Source organism: Triticum aestivum, chromosome 4D, assembly GCF_018294505.1.
Source record: "Triticum aestivum cultivar Chinese Spring chromosome 4D, IWGSC CS RefSeq v2.1, whole genome shotgun sequence".
In the NCBI taxonomy this organism is placed as follows: domain Eukaryota; kingdom Viridiplantae; phylum Streptophyta; class Magnoliopsida; order Poales; family Poaceae; genus Triticum; species Triticum aestivum.
In genome coordinates, this window is record NC_057805.1 from 48647346 (window position 1) to 48665517 (window position 18172).

Genomic DNA, 18172 nt, shown 5'->3' on the forward strand with positions numbered 1-18172 from the left:
AACTTAACCATCTTTGATTAACGAGCTAGTCAAGTAGAGGCATACTAGAGACACTTTGTTTTGTCTATGTATTCACACATGTATCAAGTTTCTGGTTAATACAATTCTAGCATGAATAATAAACATTTATCATGATATAAGGAAATATAAATAACATCTTTATTATTGCCTCTAGGGCATATTTCTTCAGGCGGATCATTTGGCGCGCTCACATGTCAAGGAAGTGACCTTTGCCGAAGCCCCACAAGGGATAACATTTGGATAGTTGCTTCCGACACATTTTGCTAAAAGGAAAGTATGATGAATGATTCGGTGGTGCACTTTGCTCCAACATACATGAATGGTTTGATCAGCAATACATGCTCTAAACAAAAAGGAAGAAAAACATTTTAGAAAAATTCCCGCTAGTTTTACTTATTTTAATTAGAAAAGCATTCCTTAAACTTTTTAAAACGTGTTCATGCATTTATAAAATGGGTTTTCTTCTAATTAAAATTCACTCCTTAAACTTTCAAAATGTTAATGTAAGTTTAGAAAATGTGGATGCATTTTTAACAAGTCATAAATGTTTATAAAGTATAAGATAAATATTTTGAAACACACTATACATTTTTCAATGCACACTAAACTATTTTTAATACAGTATGAAACTTTTAGTACACAATGAATATTTCAAAGCACACGATGGAATTTTTATACAAATGGCAAACATTTTTTATACACAATGAACATGATTTAGAAAAAACTCTATAATTACTGTTTTATACATGAAGAACTTTTCTAGTACACGCTGACATTTTTAATACACGATGAACATATGTTTAATACATGGAAAATAGTTTTAAATACATGATCCATTTTTAATAACAATTAAAATAAAATAAGAAATATGATAAAAACAATAAAATGAAATGAAAAATATATTAAAGAATTAAAGAAATGAAAGATAGGAAAAAAGAAGACAAGGAAGAAGAAAAAACAAAAAGGAAAATGAAGCATGAAAAAAAATCTATACCTACTAATAAATGGAGAAATGTTTCTGCCCGTATGTCACACAAATTGCCCGAGTAGTTCAAAATATTACCCACTGAAGCCACCTAAAAGTGACCAAAAGGTAATTCTTATAGCAAGGGGTACCCCATCTAGGCTGGCCCACGCAGCGGCCCACAAGCGGTGGAAATATCGAGAAAAAAGGTGCACTACGGAGGAATTGTACTCTTGACCAACCGCTCACGGAGGAACATACCTAGCTAATGGAGATTGTGCTTCTTTTTGAATATTATGCCGCATGAATGTTTAAGAATTAACTGCACGGGAAGATCAGAATATTATTTGACTTATTTTCAAAACATTTCTTGAAATTCAGAATAATTCTTTTTAATTCCTAACAATTTTTGACAATCATGTTTTTTTGAAAAATGTGAAGAATTTTTCAATTGGTGAATAAATTTTAAATATGGGAAGTATTGTTGCATTTGTACACAAAATTCGAAAATGGAGAAAAAAATTAAATTCCTGAATAAAACTTTGAAAATGGTAGCATTTTATGAATTTTCGGACAAAATTTGAAAGCAGCGACATTTATTTAATTCTGCATGAAGCAGACAAATTTTTAAACATGTGAACATTTTTTTATATTCCCATACATTTTTTGAATTTCTGGACAAAAATTTGAAAACAAGAACCTTTTTTTGAAAAATGAGACGCACTGCAATAATTAATCCTTCAGAAGTCCAATAGGCCGAATTATTAATATGGTTTTACAAGAGAAAAAAGCAAGTGCGTGGGCAGTTTGCTTTTTAATAGGAAAACCAAATTCACTAATTGATCAATTTTTGGTAATATGCATTTCTTCTATACCTCGGCGTGCACCTCCCTATTGCCACCGGGTGGCACTGTTCGGAGATGCGGTCGTGCCATGCTAATGGACGTTTTGGTACACACTAATTTCTGTCCCTTACAATGTGCACAAACATATGTGTGCATGCATCAAGTATAGATGAGACAGGGTAGCACCCACCATCATTATAAGTCTACGAAATTACATGTTGATGGAGGGAGGGGCTCGCGAAAGCGATGTGCGAGTGTGATGATCAAGCTAATCGCCTTGGGGTTAATCATGTTCATTGTGAATAGATGGACAACGCAACCACCATCAGCAATGGTGTCAAAAACTTCAAAATGGATGGATCACTTGAGCCGAGTAAGAATTTATTTTTTCTATTGCAACGCACGGGCACATTTGCCAATAAAAGAAACAAAAACCTGAAAAGGAAAAATCAGACAAAAACCAAACCAGTAACCCATGCAAAACCAGCTCCTCAAGAAAACAACGACACAGAAATTGTAAAACAGTCCTACAGCGCTGATACGGCCTGGCTCAGGTGAAGTAGTGATGTAGGGCTAACACTATCATAGTGTCAAAACGTATATTTTGAGATATAGACAGTATTACATCTTGCAGTGAGCGAGATATAGTCATTGTGGGACGTTCACTGGCTGTCTCTTTTTTTTAGTACCATGGGCAAGTCAGTTCTTAGGAGATCAGTACACGGGCTTGGATCTTTCAAACTTGAGTTTAGGAGCATTTGCTAAAGCATTTTAATTTTGAAAGGTAGAAAAAATCAAACAATTTTAAAACATTTTTGTTGCGAACATGGTTGAGTGTTCTACTCATGTATGAAGTTTCAGAAGAAACGACTTCCATGTTGTTCTGGGCAAAAAAATAATCGCAGCTTCAAAAACTTTGAATAGTAACTTTTATATATATCTGATTTTTTTTTCTTTTTTGCAGAGAAGACCACGAGAGTTGTTACTTCACGAAACTTTACATGTAAGTATAACACTAGACCATGTTCATTACAACAAGTTTTTAAAATTGTTTGACCTTTTAAAATTTTAATTTAAGTGTGGTTGTGTCTTGAGTCTTACCCAGGTTTCATTGGGTATTTTTGACCAGTATACTAGCTGTATTAGGATAATACAACTCCTCTGACCGACCAGATGCGACACATTAACACATAAGATATATTTTCCTCTAGATTTTCTTTTATAGAAAGGGCCCCTCCCCCTCCCATCCCATTTTTTATAAAAACAAGGTAAAAAAATCTTCAGAAGGACGACCATTTGTATTAGGATGATTGCTCACACCGCTCGGGCTAAACCAAAGTAGTTGAGCCAGAATAGTTTTAGAAGGCCACCAACATTGCGAGCAAAAGGAAATTCAGCAATAGGAGCTATCTATTAGAGAAACCATCAACATCACCTGGAATGGGCCCTCAGATAAAAGCTCTGTTGATCAATCCTTGCGCCCTTCTTCATCTCCACGCGAACATCTGAAGTTGTCCTCTTCTTCGATCCAGTAGTAGCAAGCATTCATTTAGTAAGTTTGATTGAGTATCCGACCATAGAATCTTTCATTGGTGAAGCAACACACTTGCCTTTCCCAGAAGAATCCGGATATGTTTCCACACTGCTTCCTAAAAACATAAATCATTTCGCATAGTAGATTTATCATTATTATTTCTATCCCATAGAGCAGGTAATTCAAATACATTATCAGGGGAAACAAACTGAAAAACTTTAATAATAATCATCCACGAACGTTTTTCAACAATGCAACCAAACAGCAAGTGATCAATAGATTCTTCCTCACTACAAAACAGACAAGTTAAATCATCTAAGTGTTGTCTTTTATTCAAGTTATCTCTTGTTAGGATTTTGCTATGGACCACCAACCAAACAAAAACCAAATATCTATGAGGGATAGTGATTTTCCAAAATATGTCCTAGATAGGGGCAAAGACCCATCCCCAGTTAATTTTGCTATAAAAGGATTTAATAATATAAACCTCAGAAGCTTCAAGAGTCCAAATAGGTTCATCTTTTCCAAAATTTGTCCCAGATAGGGACATAGACCATCCCTAGTTAATTTTGTTGTAAAAGGATTTAGTAATGTAAACCTCGGAAGCTCCAAGAGTCCAAATAGTTTCATCGGTGCAGTCAACGGGTTTAAAGCTAAGAAGGATATTCAAGAGATAATTCCATTTCTCAAAAAAATGAAATATCAAGACATCTCCTAAAGGTCAGTATAAGGATCCGACCATCCCACACCTGGGCAATAGTACAATTTTGTTGCTGGCAGAGATCAAACAAGTCCTATAATTGGGTTTTCAAGGAGATATCACCAGCCGCACACATCATGCCAACAGTAAATATTTTTACCATTGCCCAGAGGCCATTTATAAAAAGGCCTAACCCCAGACATAGCCCAAATATAAACCTTTTAGAAAAAGGGGATCCAGTGTTCATTCTAGACCAAAGAATATTGGTTTAGCAGTGTGATATTTATAATCCACAAGGGATAACCAATTTTTTTCCACCACCACCACAAGAGGCTAGCAGAAACATGATTCCCTCAAATTTGGAATACCTAGCCCATAAAAGAATTTTTTTCTGGGACACAAGCCCCCATCTTGCTAGAGATATTTTCTTCTAGAATTAACGTGGTTGCTCCAAGTAAACTCAGTTATTATATATAAGACGTGATATTGTTCTAGACACAATATCTACAAGAATATGCACTAGAACATACACCAAACTAGGTTGTGATGCATATGATCATAATGCATACACAAATATGACACACTAATTGTATTAATACTTATGGACGAAAACATACAAAGGTGACAGGATAACCATCCTTAAAATGATACTCCTACATTACAATTTCCTTGAGAGAATGTATAAGGCACTATTTTTATATCCTACATTGGAGCATATATAGAGAAACCATACTGCTAGGGTACTTGGGAGCATTCCCTTCATGAATATACCTTGCTTTTCCTGCGAAACCTTTCACTTATAGACCTCAAAGACGCCTCGTGCTCCCAGTTTCTTGACAATCTTATAATCATCGAACCCTGCTTTCATGAAGAGCTCATGCCAATCATTCTCAGTACGTTGACGGCCTCTTGTGTTCACAAGCATGAGCATGCCAATCAAAAGCTGGGCCTCAAACATTACTGGCCCTAATGAAGGCCCAAGCACGATATCAATAATAATCACCTTCCCTTCCTCCTCATGTGAAGGAATGGCATCCCTACATTGAGACATGATCTTCACACAGTCCTCATCACTCTAGTGGTGCAGCGCAAGCTGCAGAATATGTGCACAACCTTTGTTAGCATCAATGAACTATCTTTTCAATTTTTGCGAGTCAATAGATATACTATTTGGTAATTGCCTAGCGTGGTTAAATATAAAGAAAGAGAGATGACCTTCCCATTGGTTTGCCATTACCTTGAGCATTACTGCCTGGGACTTTGGGACGGAGTGGAACAAGTCACCAGCAACATAGTTGACAATCCCGTCAGAAGGAGCTTTGTCGATCACCTTGGGAAGGTCCAGCACGGTGCACTTGACGTGCGGATGGGCCTTGGTGATGGCCCTTGCCATCTACCCATCGCCACCACAGCAATCTGTAAGGGACTCGAGTCCCTTGAAGAGGTCATGACACTCCTTCATGATGGTGCAGATCCCATGGTTGTCATGGGCGGCCAAACCTTCGATGACCAGCTCGTCGAGCTCCTGGTCCAGGAGTGTCGTGCTCTCATCGAAGAGCGACGCGCCATGCACATCCTTGAGCAGTGATGGCACCGGCCCCGTGATGTCCTTCCTGAACCATTCGGCTAGCCCCAGCGTGGCCTCCGTGTAGAACGGTGATGTCACGGCAAGCACGAAGGACGTTTGGCTGTGGTGCTCATTTGCCACCACACTGTCTACCAGGATGCGCGACAGCGGGTTGAGGTGGAAGATCTCCACCTCCGCCTCGGAGTCGTTGCCGGCTGCAAAGACACCCGATGTGACCAGCACACGCATTAGGCGGCCGAGGAATGGCTGCTTACTTGCGGGGAGTGACAGCGCGACTACCAGGTCCGGCAGCGAGGTGACCCCGCCAGGCAGTGGATGGCGGTCAGGATGCCGTGCTTAATGGCGCAGCAAAGCCCATGGACATGAGGTATTAGAGGTTGTGGCGCCACAGGTCATCCTGTGCCTGCAATAGCTCGGCATCCATGGGGATCTCGATGGTTCGTGCCTGACCGACCATTGCTCTCCTCTCTGTCACTCTGGCTATTGTGCGTGTAGTGTTGCTTAGTTCTCGATCCACTCTGATGTAATGTGTTGCATTTGCACGCGGGGGCTTAAATAGAATGAGGTGACGTTGGAGGGAGGGAGGGAGAGGGCAGAGGAGGCGTTGTGGGAGGTAGGGAGAGGGCGGTGGCGATGTAGGAGGGAGTGCTGGTGAGAGGAGTGGAGGAAGGGGGAGGAGGGGAGTGACGACGGGCAATGGCGGCGGCGGGAGGAGGAGCGGAGAGAGAGTGAGAGTGGGCATAGGAGTGAGGAACCGGCAGGGAGAGGATAAGATTGTGCTAGGCTTAATAGTAGCTCGGGGAATGTGTCAGCGCTACTACTAAGCCCAATAGTTGTATCGCGGGACGCTGAGGCTGTGCTACTACTTAGTGGGGCCAACCCACTACCCCCATGTATCCATAGCAGTAGCACCTGCAACTTGTAAACTGCCTTGGGATTTTCCCCGAAGAGGATAGGAGATGCAACACAGCAGAGATAAGTATTTCCCTCAATGAGAACCAAGGTTATCGAACCAATAGGAGAACCAAGCAAACTCTCGTCGTCAGCACCTGCACACATAAAAACAAATACTTGCACCCAACGTAGGCAAGAGGGTTGTCATTCCCCTTGAACTCGTTACTTGCAAGGATCAAATCTTGTATAGGTAGATGGATAAACTGCAAAATAAAATAAAAGTAAATAAATTGCAGCAAAGTATTTTTAGTTTTTATAATATGTAAAGTAGACCCCGGGGCCATAGTTTTCACTAGAGGCTTCTCTATTGAACGCTTAGCATACGGTGGGTAAACAAATTACTGTGGGGCAATTGATAGAAAAGTGCATAGTTATGACTTTATTCATGGCAATGATCACACATGTAGGCATCACGTTCGTGACAAATAGACAGACTCCTGCCTACATCTACTACTATTACTCCACCAATCGACCGCTATCCAGCATGCATCTATGGTACTAAGTTCATGACAAACAGAGTAACACTTTAAGCAAGATGACATGATGTAGACAAAGTAAACCGAATCAATATGAGTAAACCCCGTCGTTTTATCCTTAGTGGCAACAGTACAATACGTGCCTCGCTACCCCTTCTATCATGAGGTGGTTACACCGCAATATTGAACCCACCACATAGCACCTCTCCCACTGAAGATAAATCAGTCTAGTGGGCCAAACCAAACGGATAGATCGGAGAGAAATACAAAGCTATCATAATCATGCATAATAAAGTTCAGAAAAGACTCAATTACTTTCAACGAATAATCTGATCATAAACCCACAATTCATCGGATACCAACAAACACACCGCAAAAGAAGATTACATCGGATAGAACTCCAAGAAGACCGAGGAGAACATTGTATTGAAGATCAAAGAGAGAGAAGAAGCCATCTAGCTACTAGCTATGGACCTATATGTCTGTGGTAAACTACTCACGCATCATCGGAAGGCGGCAAGGATGATGTGGAAGCCCTCCGTGACCGATTTCCCCTCTGACAGAGTATAGGAAAAGGCCTTCGGGATTGTGAAAGAACAGAAGGTCGCGGCGGCGGAAAAAATGTTTCAGGCGGCTCTCTCGGGGTTCCCCAATATTTGAGAATTTATATAAGTGCAATTAGGTCAGGCAGAGCCGCGTGGGGCCCACAAGGTAATAGGGAACCCTCCCTGGGCGTGCCCTGTTGCCTTGCCATCTCCTCGTTTATCCTCTGGTCTCCTCCCGAAGCTTATAGGATCTCTTATGTCCAGAAAAAAATCGTCAAAAAGTTTCATAGCGTTTGGACTCCGTTGGTACTGATTTTCTGGATAACTAAAAACAAGCAGAAACCAGCAACTGGCACTAGGCAATAGGTTAATTTTATGTTAGTTTCCAAAAATAATACAAAATAGCATATAAATGCATATAAAGATTTCAAGATTGATAATATAATAGCATGAAACAATCAAAAATTATAGATACGTTGGAGACGTATTAACATCTAGCCTAGGACCCGCGCTGCTACTTTCTTATTAGCTGTAGCGCAGGTTTTAGACCCCAACGCTGGTGTCGTGGCCTACGGGGGGGGGGGGGGGGGGGCATTGGGGGACCACTTAGTAGTAGCGCGTGGTCACAGTGCCCGCACTACTCGCTATTGCTAAAGTTTACCCGCAACGCGGTATTTTACCCCGCACTATTACTACTTACCAGTAGTGTTGGCCCATTACCCGGCGCTGCTATTAGGTAGCTTCCTATAGGGTTTTTCCTAGTAGTGACATCTCGCAAAGGTCAGTTTAAGGACCTAGCCACCCCACACCTGGGCAACAGTGCAATTTTGTTGCTGGCAGAGATCAAACAAGTCCCAGAATTGGGTTTCCAAGGAGATATCACCATCCCACACATCATTCCAGAAATAACTATTTTTACCATTGCTCAGGGCATATTTATAGAAGGGCCTAACCCCAGACATAGCTCAAGTAAGACCTTTCCAAAAAGGGGATCCATGGTTCATTCTATACCAAAGAATATCGGGTTTAGGAGTGTGACATTTATATATTTCTCAAATTTTTGACGCTTCGTAGTGTGATATTTATAATCCACAATGGGTAACCAATTTTTGCCAGCACCAGCAAAATATCTCTTGGCCCAAGAGGCTAGCACAGTCGACATATTGAATTCCCTCAAATTTGGAATACCTAGCCCACCAGAAGATTTTTTTTCTGGGAGACAAGCCCCCAATTTGCTAGAGATATTTTCTTCTAGAGTAAACATGGTTGCTCCACATAAACTCAGTTAGTATATATACGGCGTGATATTTTTTGTAGACACATTATCTACAACAATATGCACTACAACACATGAGAAACTAGATCGTCATGCCTCCGATCATAATGCATACACAAATATGACACACTGATAACTGATAACTGATTATATTAATACTTATGGATGAAAACATACAAAGATGACAGGGTAACCATGCTTAACATGATACATGACAATTTCCTTGAGAAGATGTAAGGCACTCTTTTTATTTCCTTCACCGGAGCATATATAAATAAACCATGCTGCTAGGGTACTTCAGAGCATTCCCTTCATGGATAGACCTTGCATTTTCTGTGAAACCCTTCACTTATAGACCTCGAAGACACCTCGTGCTCCTAGTTTCTTGACAATTTTATAGTCACTGAACCCTGCCTCCATGAATAGCTCACGCCAGTCATTCTCAGTACGTTGACGACCTCTTGTGTTCACAAGCATGAGCATGTCCATCAAAAGCTGGGCCTCAAATATTACTGGTCCTAATGAAGGCCCAACCACAATATCTATAATGATCACCTTTCCTCCCTCCTCATGTGAAGGAATGGCATCCTTACATTGGGACAAGATCTTCACACAGTCCTCATCACTCCAGTGGTGCAGCACAAGCTGCAAAATATGTGCATGCATAGCCTTCGTTAGCATCAATGAATGATCTTTTTTATTTTTGCAAGTCAACATATTTACTATTTGGCAATTATCTACCGTGGTTAAATACCTTGAGCATCACAGCCTGAGACTTTGGAACGGAGTGGAACAAGTCACCAGCAACATAGTTGACGATCCCGTCAGAAGGAGCTTTGTCGATCACCTTGGGAAGGTCCAGCACGGTGCACTTGACATGCGGATGGGCCTTGGTGATGGCCCTCGCCGTCGTCCCATCGCCACCACAACAGTCAGTAAGAGACTCAAGCCCCTTGAAGAGGTCATGGCACTCCCGCATGATCGTGCCAATCCCTAGGTTGTCATGGGCGGCCAGACCTTCGGTGACCAGCTCGTCGAGCTCCTGGTCCAGGAGCGCCGTGCTCTCGTGGAAGAGCGACGCGCCATGCACGTCCTCGAACGGTGACGGCACCGGCCCCGCGATGTCTTTCCTGAACCAGTCGGCCAGCCCCAGGGCCGCCTCCGTGTAGAACGGCGACGTCGCGGCGAGCACGAAGGACGTCTGGCTGTGGTGCTCGTCCGCCACCACGCCGTCCACCAGGATGCGCGACAGCGGGTTGAGCCGGAACAGCTCCGCCTCCGCCTCGGAGTGGGAGTTGTCGCCGCCGGCTGCAAAGACGCCCGACGTGACCAGCACACGCATCAGGCGGCCGAGGAATGGCTGCTTACTTGCAGGGAGCGACAATGCAGCCATCAGATCCGGCAGCGAGGTGACACCGCCAAAGTTGTGGATGGCCGTCGGGATGCCGAGCTTGATGGCGCAGCGGAGCCCCATGGACGTGAGGTAGTAGAGGCTGTGGCGCCACAGGTCAGCCTGTGCCTGCAGCAGCTCGGCATCCGTGGGAACCTGGATGGTCGGCGCCTGACCGGCCATTGCTCTCCTCTCTATCACTCTGGCTGGCTCTTGTGTGTGTAGTAGTGTTGCTCAGTTCTCGATCCACTGATGTTATGTGTTGCATTTGCATGCTATGTGTTGCATTTGTATGCTGGGGCTTAAATAGAGCTACTACTACTACTACTCGTGTATTGAGAGTGTGCTTGGATACGTTTTAGTCTCATAACAAAAAGTAGTGGGACTAAAACTTGCTAGCCTTACCCATGCTTGGATCCAAATACTAAAGAGACTAAAATTAAGTTAATGAGCATTTATTATCCTCCAAACCCTCCGATCCAGAACTCGCCTATGTTAAAAGAGAAGAGTTAAATGAGGAGAGAGAGGACTAATCCACATTTTAGTAGGGGTACCCCTGACTAAAAAGTTTTAGTCTCAAGACTAGTTTTAGCCCCTCTTTAGTCAGAGGTGCTTGGAATTTTAGCCTCTTAAAAAGACTATTTTTAATCAGACTAAAATAAGTTTCTTAAATCCAAGCATCCTCTGAAAAGCTATAATTAATTAACTTCGCGTTCCACGGCTATACTACTTAATTAACCTCGCATGGAGCGCGAGTTGGTTGGTCTCCGGATCGGAAATAAACGAGTACTATCAGTGAAGAGAGATTGTGTGTACGTACTATCTCCACGTCTACCGCTGATTCTGCACCCTGTACGTCTAGCACATGAACCAAGTGGCATGGACGAATCAACCTGTTGTTAGATAGTTTGAGGGACAGTGGTATCCCAACCCACTAAGGTTCAAGTCCTAATGCTCGCATTATTTTTGATTTACTTCTGGATTTTCGGTGATGCGCTTTCAGTGGGAGGAGACGTTCTTGTAGATGTCTACGGTGACTTCGTAAATCTCAAGATGATACGCCGACTCAATTTTAAGGATAGGGTATGCGTGTGTGCGTTCATAGGGATGAGTATATACGCGTATGTATAAACGCTTGCATCTGTATTATGTTAAAAAACAAATGGCATGGTGCCGTGATGAACTTGGCGTAACAAACATAGTTGACATTGATGCAAATCAACAACTCTTGATCTTCGACAAGGCCCTGACGCACGCATGTGGCTAGCTACTGGCTATTCCCTGATCTTGCCAGGAGGCGAGATCACAGGTTTGCACACGTATAATTTTCTTTCTCAAATCCGAAGGCAGAAGATTTGCCTAGGTGATTAAATAAGAAGAGGACAAATGCCCAATTAATTAATCGAAAATGAGACGAAAATCAATACAGACAGACCACATGTAGGTTACTCACAAGGCCGATAAAAACTTAGATTTTCCAAAAATGTTAGGTTTTCTTCGTTTTTGCATTAGAGATGCACACGGCCATTTTATTAAGTTTCAAATGCCATGCATCAACAAAACTATATATAAAAGGAAAAACAACAAGTACAAAGCTTGAAACAACTGGATACTAACATGGTAAAACAGAATGACTCAATCGCATATCCTCTCATATTTTCATAAATTAATGGCTCTATACTAAACTTAACAAAAATAAAAAAGGTCCTTCTCAGGGACCGGGCGTCCAATAGTAACAAGAGTACACTCCCATTGTCACGATCTGTGGTACGGCGTACTTCTTCCTTGTGATTGCAACTCAGCATCGCTTATGCATTAATTTTTCACTCAACCTCATCTGCTCCCCACCTCCCGTCTCATGGAGCCTTGTCTGGCCGAAGCTTCCTAAAGCCTCAAGCCTCTCGACATCTCCATGTCGTTTCGGCTCTATCTGTGCAAAGTGCACCGCAGTTTAATTAAGGTATTTTTATGTTTATAAAGAGGCAATATATTTTATAAACTAATAAGTTATCAAATCATGTTTCAATTTATGTTTTTGAGATGCCTATTTATGCAAATTTGAGTTTTCGAGGAGTTAAGAATTCGGGGAAAAGGTCTGCGTGCAAAAAACTGTGGAAATACAACTGGTCTCTAGGGAGCATATGCTCCAGCGCGTCAAAAATGTATTTTACAAATATTTAAAATCATAGATGTGTTCACTGTCACCCCAAAATGCTACCTGCAAATTTTAAGCATTTTGACTTGTACAAAAAAAGTAAAAAGCCAAATGTTACACTTACTTTTATTTTTTTCATTGACGAAGCATCGCTATCCTGTTTCGCATGAAAAGTGTCAAGCACGCTTGCTACACTAACATTAACATTTAAATAAATCAGATATTTTAACAAAAAAATTGAGGAGGGGGGGGGGGGGGGGGGGGGGGGTGTTTAAGAGAAGAGGTAGAGATGCTCTAAGGAAAAGCAGCGAGTACACTCAATCACAAAACAAGGATACTAACATGGTAAAATAGGAATGTCTCAATCACATATCCTCCTATATTTTTATAATTTAATGGCTCTATACTAAACTTAACAAAAATAAATAAATAAAGTTCTTATCAGGGACCAGGCGTCCGATCGTAACAGGAGTACACTCCCACTATCATGATCTATCGTACGACGTACTTCTCCCTTATGATTGCAACTCAACACCGCCTATGCATTAATTTTTTTACTCAACCTTATCTGCCCCCCACCGCTCGTCTCATCCAGAAACAAGAACCTAGGGGAAAACAGAGCTCTCACAACGATTAGAGCATTCTGGCCGTTAGATCGGTTTGCTTGATGCGTTTCCGGCCATCCGATCAAGCTCCCGGATGACATGCGTCGTCGGATCGAGGCCTCGCTCCTCTAGCAATGAATAGTTACTACTCCCACGCGCTAGCCATCACTCCGCGGTTTCCGGCCGGGTCTCGCTGACGTGTGGGGTAACACGCTGGTGGGCCCGCGTGTCATTTGCTGTGGCTAGGCCACGTCCCGTGCGGCCCGTCGGCGCTCTCCAGAGGCAAAAGATCTCATGCCACCGCCAAAATTCCCGTCCCCCGCCGAGGGCATTTTTGTTTTTTCATGTGCGCCCATCTGCGTGGCGGCCGTTGGCTCGGGGCTGGACGATGTGGGGTTGGGTGGACATGGGTCAGACCGCATAGAAGGAGTGCAAGAGCCTGGTGCTCCTCTACGCCGCTGCCGCCCCCGCTGCCCCCACCGCCTGTCTGATTAAGCCGACGAGCTCGCTGAGCACCAGGCCCTCCTACCCCCCGCTCCTTCAACCGAGTGATGAGATCAGTAAGCACCAGGCTCTTGCACTCCTTCTACCGATAGTTGAGGAGGAGCAGGAGGAGCTGCGGTGGCTGAGGTCGAGGACGCCGCTCCAGCTGCGGTGGCTGAGGTCGTCGCTCAGCGGGAGGAGCATGAGGCGTTTCACCTCTTATGCGCCGTGCTCAACTCTGGTTCGTAATGGAGGCCTCCGGCAAGTAGGCATCGGCTCTTGGAGCCTCTTCATCGTCAGGGAGGATGCCACCCAACAGCTCAATCCTCGAGGTACGTCCTGGCGGCTTCGACACGCCTCTCTCATGTGCCTTCTCCTTCCCCGTTTCTCTTCGACACTGCTGAACCCAACCTTGGCTGCTGAAAGAAATATGCCCTAGAGGCAATAATAAAGTTGTTATTTATATTTCCTTATATCATGATAAATGTTTATTATTCATGCTAGAATTGTATTAACCGAAAACTTAGTACATGTGTGAATACATAGACAAACAGAGTGTCACCAGTATGCCTCTACTTGACTAGCTCGTTGACCAAAGATGGTTAAGTTTCCTAGCCATGGACAAGAGTTGTCATTGATGAATGGGATCACATCATTAGAGAATGATGTGATTGACTTTACCCATCCGTTAGCTTAGCACTATGATCGTTTAGTTTATTGCTATTGCTTTCTTCATAACTTATAGATGTTCCTATGACTATGAGATTATGCAACTCCCGAATACTGGAGGAACACTTAGTGTGCTATCAAACGTCACAACATAACTGGGTGATTATAAAGATGCTCTACAGGTGTCTCCGATGGTGTTTGTTGAGTTGGCATAAATCAAGATTAGGATTTGTCACTCCGATTGTCGGAGAGGTATCTCTGGGCCCTCTCGGTAATGCACATCACTGTAAGCCTTGCAAGCAATGTGACTAATGAGTTCGTTATGGGATGATGCATTAGGGAACGTGTAAAGAGACTTGCCGGTAACGAGATTGAACTAGGTATTGAGATACCGACGATCGAATCCCGGGCAAGTAACATATCGATGACAAAGGGAACAACGTATGTTTGTTGGCGTTCTCGGAACGGGGGTCCCCAGACTTTCCTGCCTGCGGCCCACGGCGTGGCTAAGCTAGCGGGCCGTATGGCCCATCTTCATCAACAAGGCATCCAAGACCCTCGCGAGGGGCCAAGCCTCGCAAGGCGGACGATGCAAGACCTCCTCAGGAGCGGCCCCTCTAGGCGGGCTCACGAGGAGCAGAGATATCAAGGCGGGGCAAACCTCGCGAGGCTCAAGTGACGTGAGCCATGACGATCGAGACCAGGCGGGCGCCAGCACGTGCAGCGTCCTTGTTTCCTCTTTGGTTCTAAGGAGGCAAGCGCAGGCGAGGAGTACCGAAGCATCAGGCAAAGGTTGCCATATCGGTGCAACGAGATCCAAGACCAGAAGGACGGCAAGACGGAGGTCATCGTGGAGCCCAAGACGGCGTCACCACCAGAGCCTTTTGCAGGCGAAGACCGCTTTTGTCAGGATAGCTTGTACTATCTGTCCCCTTTCAAATTCGCCCGCCGTTGTTGGCTCCCTTCCCGCTCAATATTTGGGGAGAGGACTAGGGCCTATATAAGTAGAGCTAGCCACCACAGTAGGGGGACGGATCAAGTTCTCGCCCACAAGTCCACAGAGCACAAGAGCACCTCAACCTCAGGAGGCTGTTCTTCCCTTTGTACTGTTCTTCATCAGCCCAAGAGGCAATCCACCACCACACACTGGAGTAGGGTATTACACCACAATGGTGGCCTGAACCAGTATAAATCCCGTGTCTTTCTGTGTTGCAAGTCCGTCGAGTTCGTCTGCGAGATCTTAGTCAGCTAGGGCGTAGATCGGTAGGAGGGAAAGAACTTTGCACGCACCCCAGAGTTCGAACCTTAAGGGTTTTGTCAGAACCCCACATCCGACATTTGGCGCGCCAGGTAGGGTTGCGCCGTAGCTTCCCTTCCGTCGATTCGTCGCCCCGTTGCTCCGTCGTCTCCATGGCGGACGCTCGCCGTGCTCGAGCTGAGCGTCGGGCTGCCCTCACCGCCCGCATTGCTCAGACGGCTCCCGTCGGCGGGCCACCTCGTCGTTCTCTGTCTCCTGCCGCCAACACCGCTACCGGCCGGGCGGGGAACGAGCTTCAAGCGTCCTCGCTGCACCCATCGGTGCGGTAGGACGGCCGCACCGCCACTCCATCGCTGACCCCAGCCGGTTCCTCGTCCCATGCACATCGCGCTCCCATGGACGTGCAGGCCGCGCTCCTCATGGCGAACGAGCTCCTGCGCCGCCCGGTCGATGACCTCTACGAAGACTGGCTCGACCGCGTCGCCGAACTCGTCCGCGCCGCAGGGGGCTCCCCGGCGCCGTCCCACTCTCTGCTTCGCCCTCCGCCAGCCACGGGCGACGTGGCTCATGGAGCGCCTCCACCACCTCTGCCCCAAGACGGTGCCTTGGCACCAAGGTGCGCGGCCCCACGGCGTGATCCACCACGCCCGGTGCCCGCACACAAAGAGAAAAGCTGCCAAGAAATTCCTCGGCCGCGGGAAGCCGCGTCTGCGCTCCCCGCACCACCTCGCCAAGACCGCGCGCTACCTGCGGCAGCGGCACGCGGGCCTCACCAAGACCAAGCTCCACCTCCGAGGCGGGCCCCGGCAACCACGACCGGCTGCCGCGCCTTCACCCCCGAGCTGCGTAGCGTCGCCTGGCCAGGCAAGTTCAAGCCAGATCTGCCTCCCCGCTATGACGGCACCTCCGACCCCGCGGAGTTCCTGCAGCTCTACGAGCTGAGCATCGAAGCGGCCAACGGCGACGAGAAGGTCATGGCGAACTATTTTCCCATGGCTCTCAAGGATGGTACCCGCTCCTGGCTCCTGAACCTGCAGCATGGCTCGATCTCCTCATTGGATGAGATGCGCGACCGCTTCGTCACCAACTTCCAGGGCACCCGCGACCGCCCGCCGGCCGTGGGTGACCTGCGCCGCATCAAGCAACAACCGGGGGAGACCCTCCAGAAGTACATCCAGTGTTTCAACAACACTCGCCTCAAGATCCCCAAGGTCACGGACTAGGCCATCATCTCCGCGTTCTCTGACGGCGTGCGCGACGTCAAGATGAAGGAGGAGCTCGCTATCCACGAGGAACTGTGCACATCTCAGGAGCTGTTCAACCTGGCAACCAAGTGCGCAAGAGCTGAGGAGGGGCGCCTTTCCCTCCTCGAGCTGCCAGCTGCGGGTGCAGAGGAGAAGAAGGCCAAGGCCAAGGACGTGAAGCGCAAGGAGGCAGCTGTGCTCGCAGCGGAGCCGGACACCAAGCGGGGCAGAGACCATCCCGAGTCGTCCAAGGGCAGCCGATCGTTCTGCGCCTTCCACAATCTGAACACCCACAACACCAGTGACTGTCAAGAGCTCAGAGCCATTCGCGAAGGACGTTTTGGTCGACGCCCCGAGCGCAGCGCCCGGGGCTACGGCCGTGGAGGAGGACGTGGAGGCGGACGCTGGGACGACCGTGGCCCGCGCTGGAGTGGCGCGACAGACCTCGTGAGGAGCGCTGGCAAGACCATCCTCGCGAGGGCGCCTGGAGGGACTAGCCTCGTGAGGATCGCCCTTAGGGCAACGCCGGTCTTCCCCCGCTGCCGCCACCACGAAGAAGGAACGACGATCACCATCAGGACGAGGGGGCTAGGGGCTTCCAGGAGCCGCGTGCTATCGCCTGCATCTTGGGCGGAGCTCAGGCCCCAGCCTTGTAGCGCATCTTCAAACAGTTCGCTCGTGAAGTGAACGTGGTGCTCCCCAAGCTCGAGGCCACGCGCCCACTCACACTACAAAAAAAATACACATCCGTGGCATTTTGGGCCGAACGAATTTTTTTTCTGTCATACATATGACACTTCTATGATGATAATTGTGACAAAAACCGGTATCATCATAGATGTGGTGGGCTCCTACTTCTATGACAAAAAATCATGACAGAAAATGGGCTTTTCGTCCTGGGCGGGCCGGAGACGCAGCTGCATGACATTCTTTGGGCCGTCCATGACGGAAAAAACCGTGGTAGAAGCGAGGGGGAGGAAAATTTCAAGGAATTCCCGGTTACGGTGGGAGGTCGGGGGCCGAGCGATGCGCGTTTCTCTTGTACACGTACGCGCGTGTGTGTGAGGCGTTGGCTCTAACTGAACCCGAGCAAGGCGTTGGGCTCTAACTGAACCCGAGCGATTGCACTGCAGGCTACACGTTACTGAACCCGAGCGATCGATCGATGGCTGTTAACTGAACCCGATTGAGCGATTCCTTCGCTACTGCTGCTAACTGTAGCCGATCGATTGGATGAACAGTGAGTGTTGCGGGGGGGGGGGGGTTGGATGAACAGTGAGCGGTGGCGTTGCCTCTGGATGAATAGGACCCCGTGGTGTGGAGGGCTGGATGAACAGTAGACGGTGGAGGGGTGCCCGTGGAGGGGTGGTTGAACAGGACCCCGTGGTGTGGAGGGCTGGATGAACAATAGACAGTGGAGGGGTGCCCGTGGAGGGGTGGTTGAACAGTAGCCGGTGGAGTAGCG

The 18172-nt window shown here is 46.4% G+C and overlaps 1 protein-coding gene and 1 pseudogene across 1 annotated transcript; both read right to left on the reverse strand.

Annotated features, from left to right (window-relative positions):
- Positions 1–4857: 4857 nt before the first annotated feature.
- LOC123099569 (probable O-methyltransferase 2) lies at positions 4858–6109 on the reverse strand (annotated as a pseudogene).
- A 2927-nt stretch (positions 6110–9036) lies between these two features.
- LOC123099570 (probable O-methyltransferase 2) lies at positions 9037–10552 on the reverse strand. Its single transcript, XM_044521703.1, has 2 exons — positions 9658–10552; positions 9037–9548 (listed from the first exon to the last, which is right to left on the reverse strand). Exons 1-2 carry the CDS (start codon positions 10474–10476, stop codon positions 9249–9251), a joined length of 1119 nt encoding a protein of 372 aa, XP_044377638.1. The 5' UTR covers positions 10477–10552; the 3' UTR covers positions 9037–9248.
- Between the last annotated feature and the right edge of the window lie 7620 nt (positions 10553–18172).

What these genes read in the sequence shown, in the direction of transcription:
- LOC123099570 (XM_044521703.1), bottom strand. Translation starts at nt 10,476, where the DNA reads ATGGCCGGTCAGGCGCCGACCATCCAGGTTCCCACGGATGCCGAGCTG. An exon ending in CTCAGGCTGTGATGCTCAAG is followed by an intron (nt 9,549 to 9,657) that starts GTATTTAACCAC and finishes CATATTTTGCAG; the next exon opens with CTTGTGCTGCACCACTGGAG.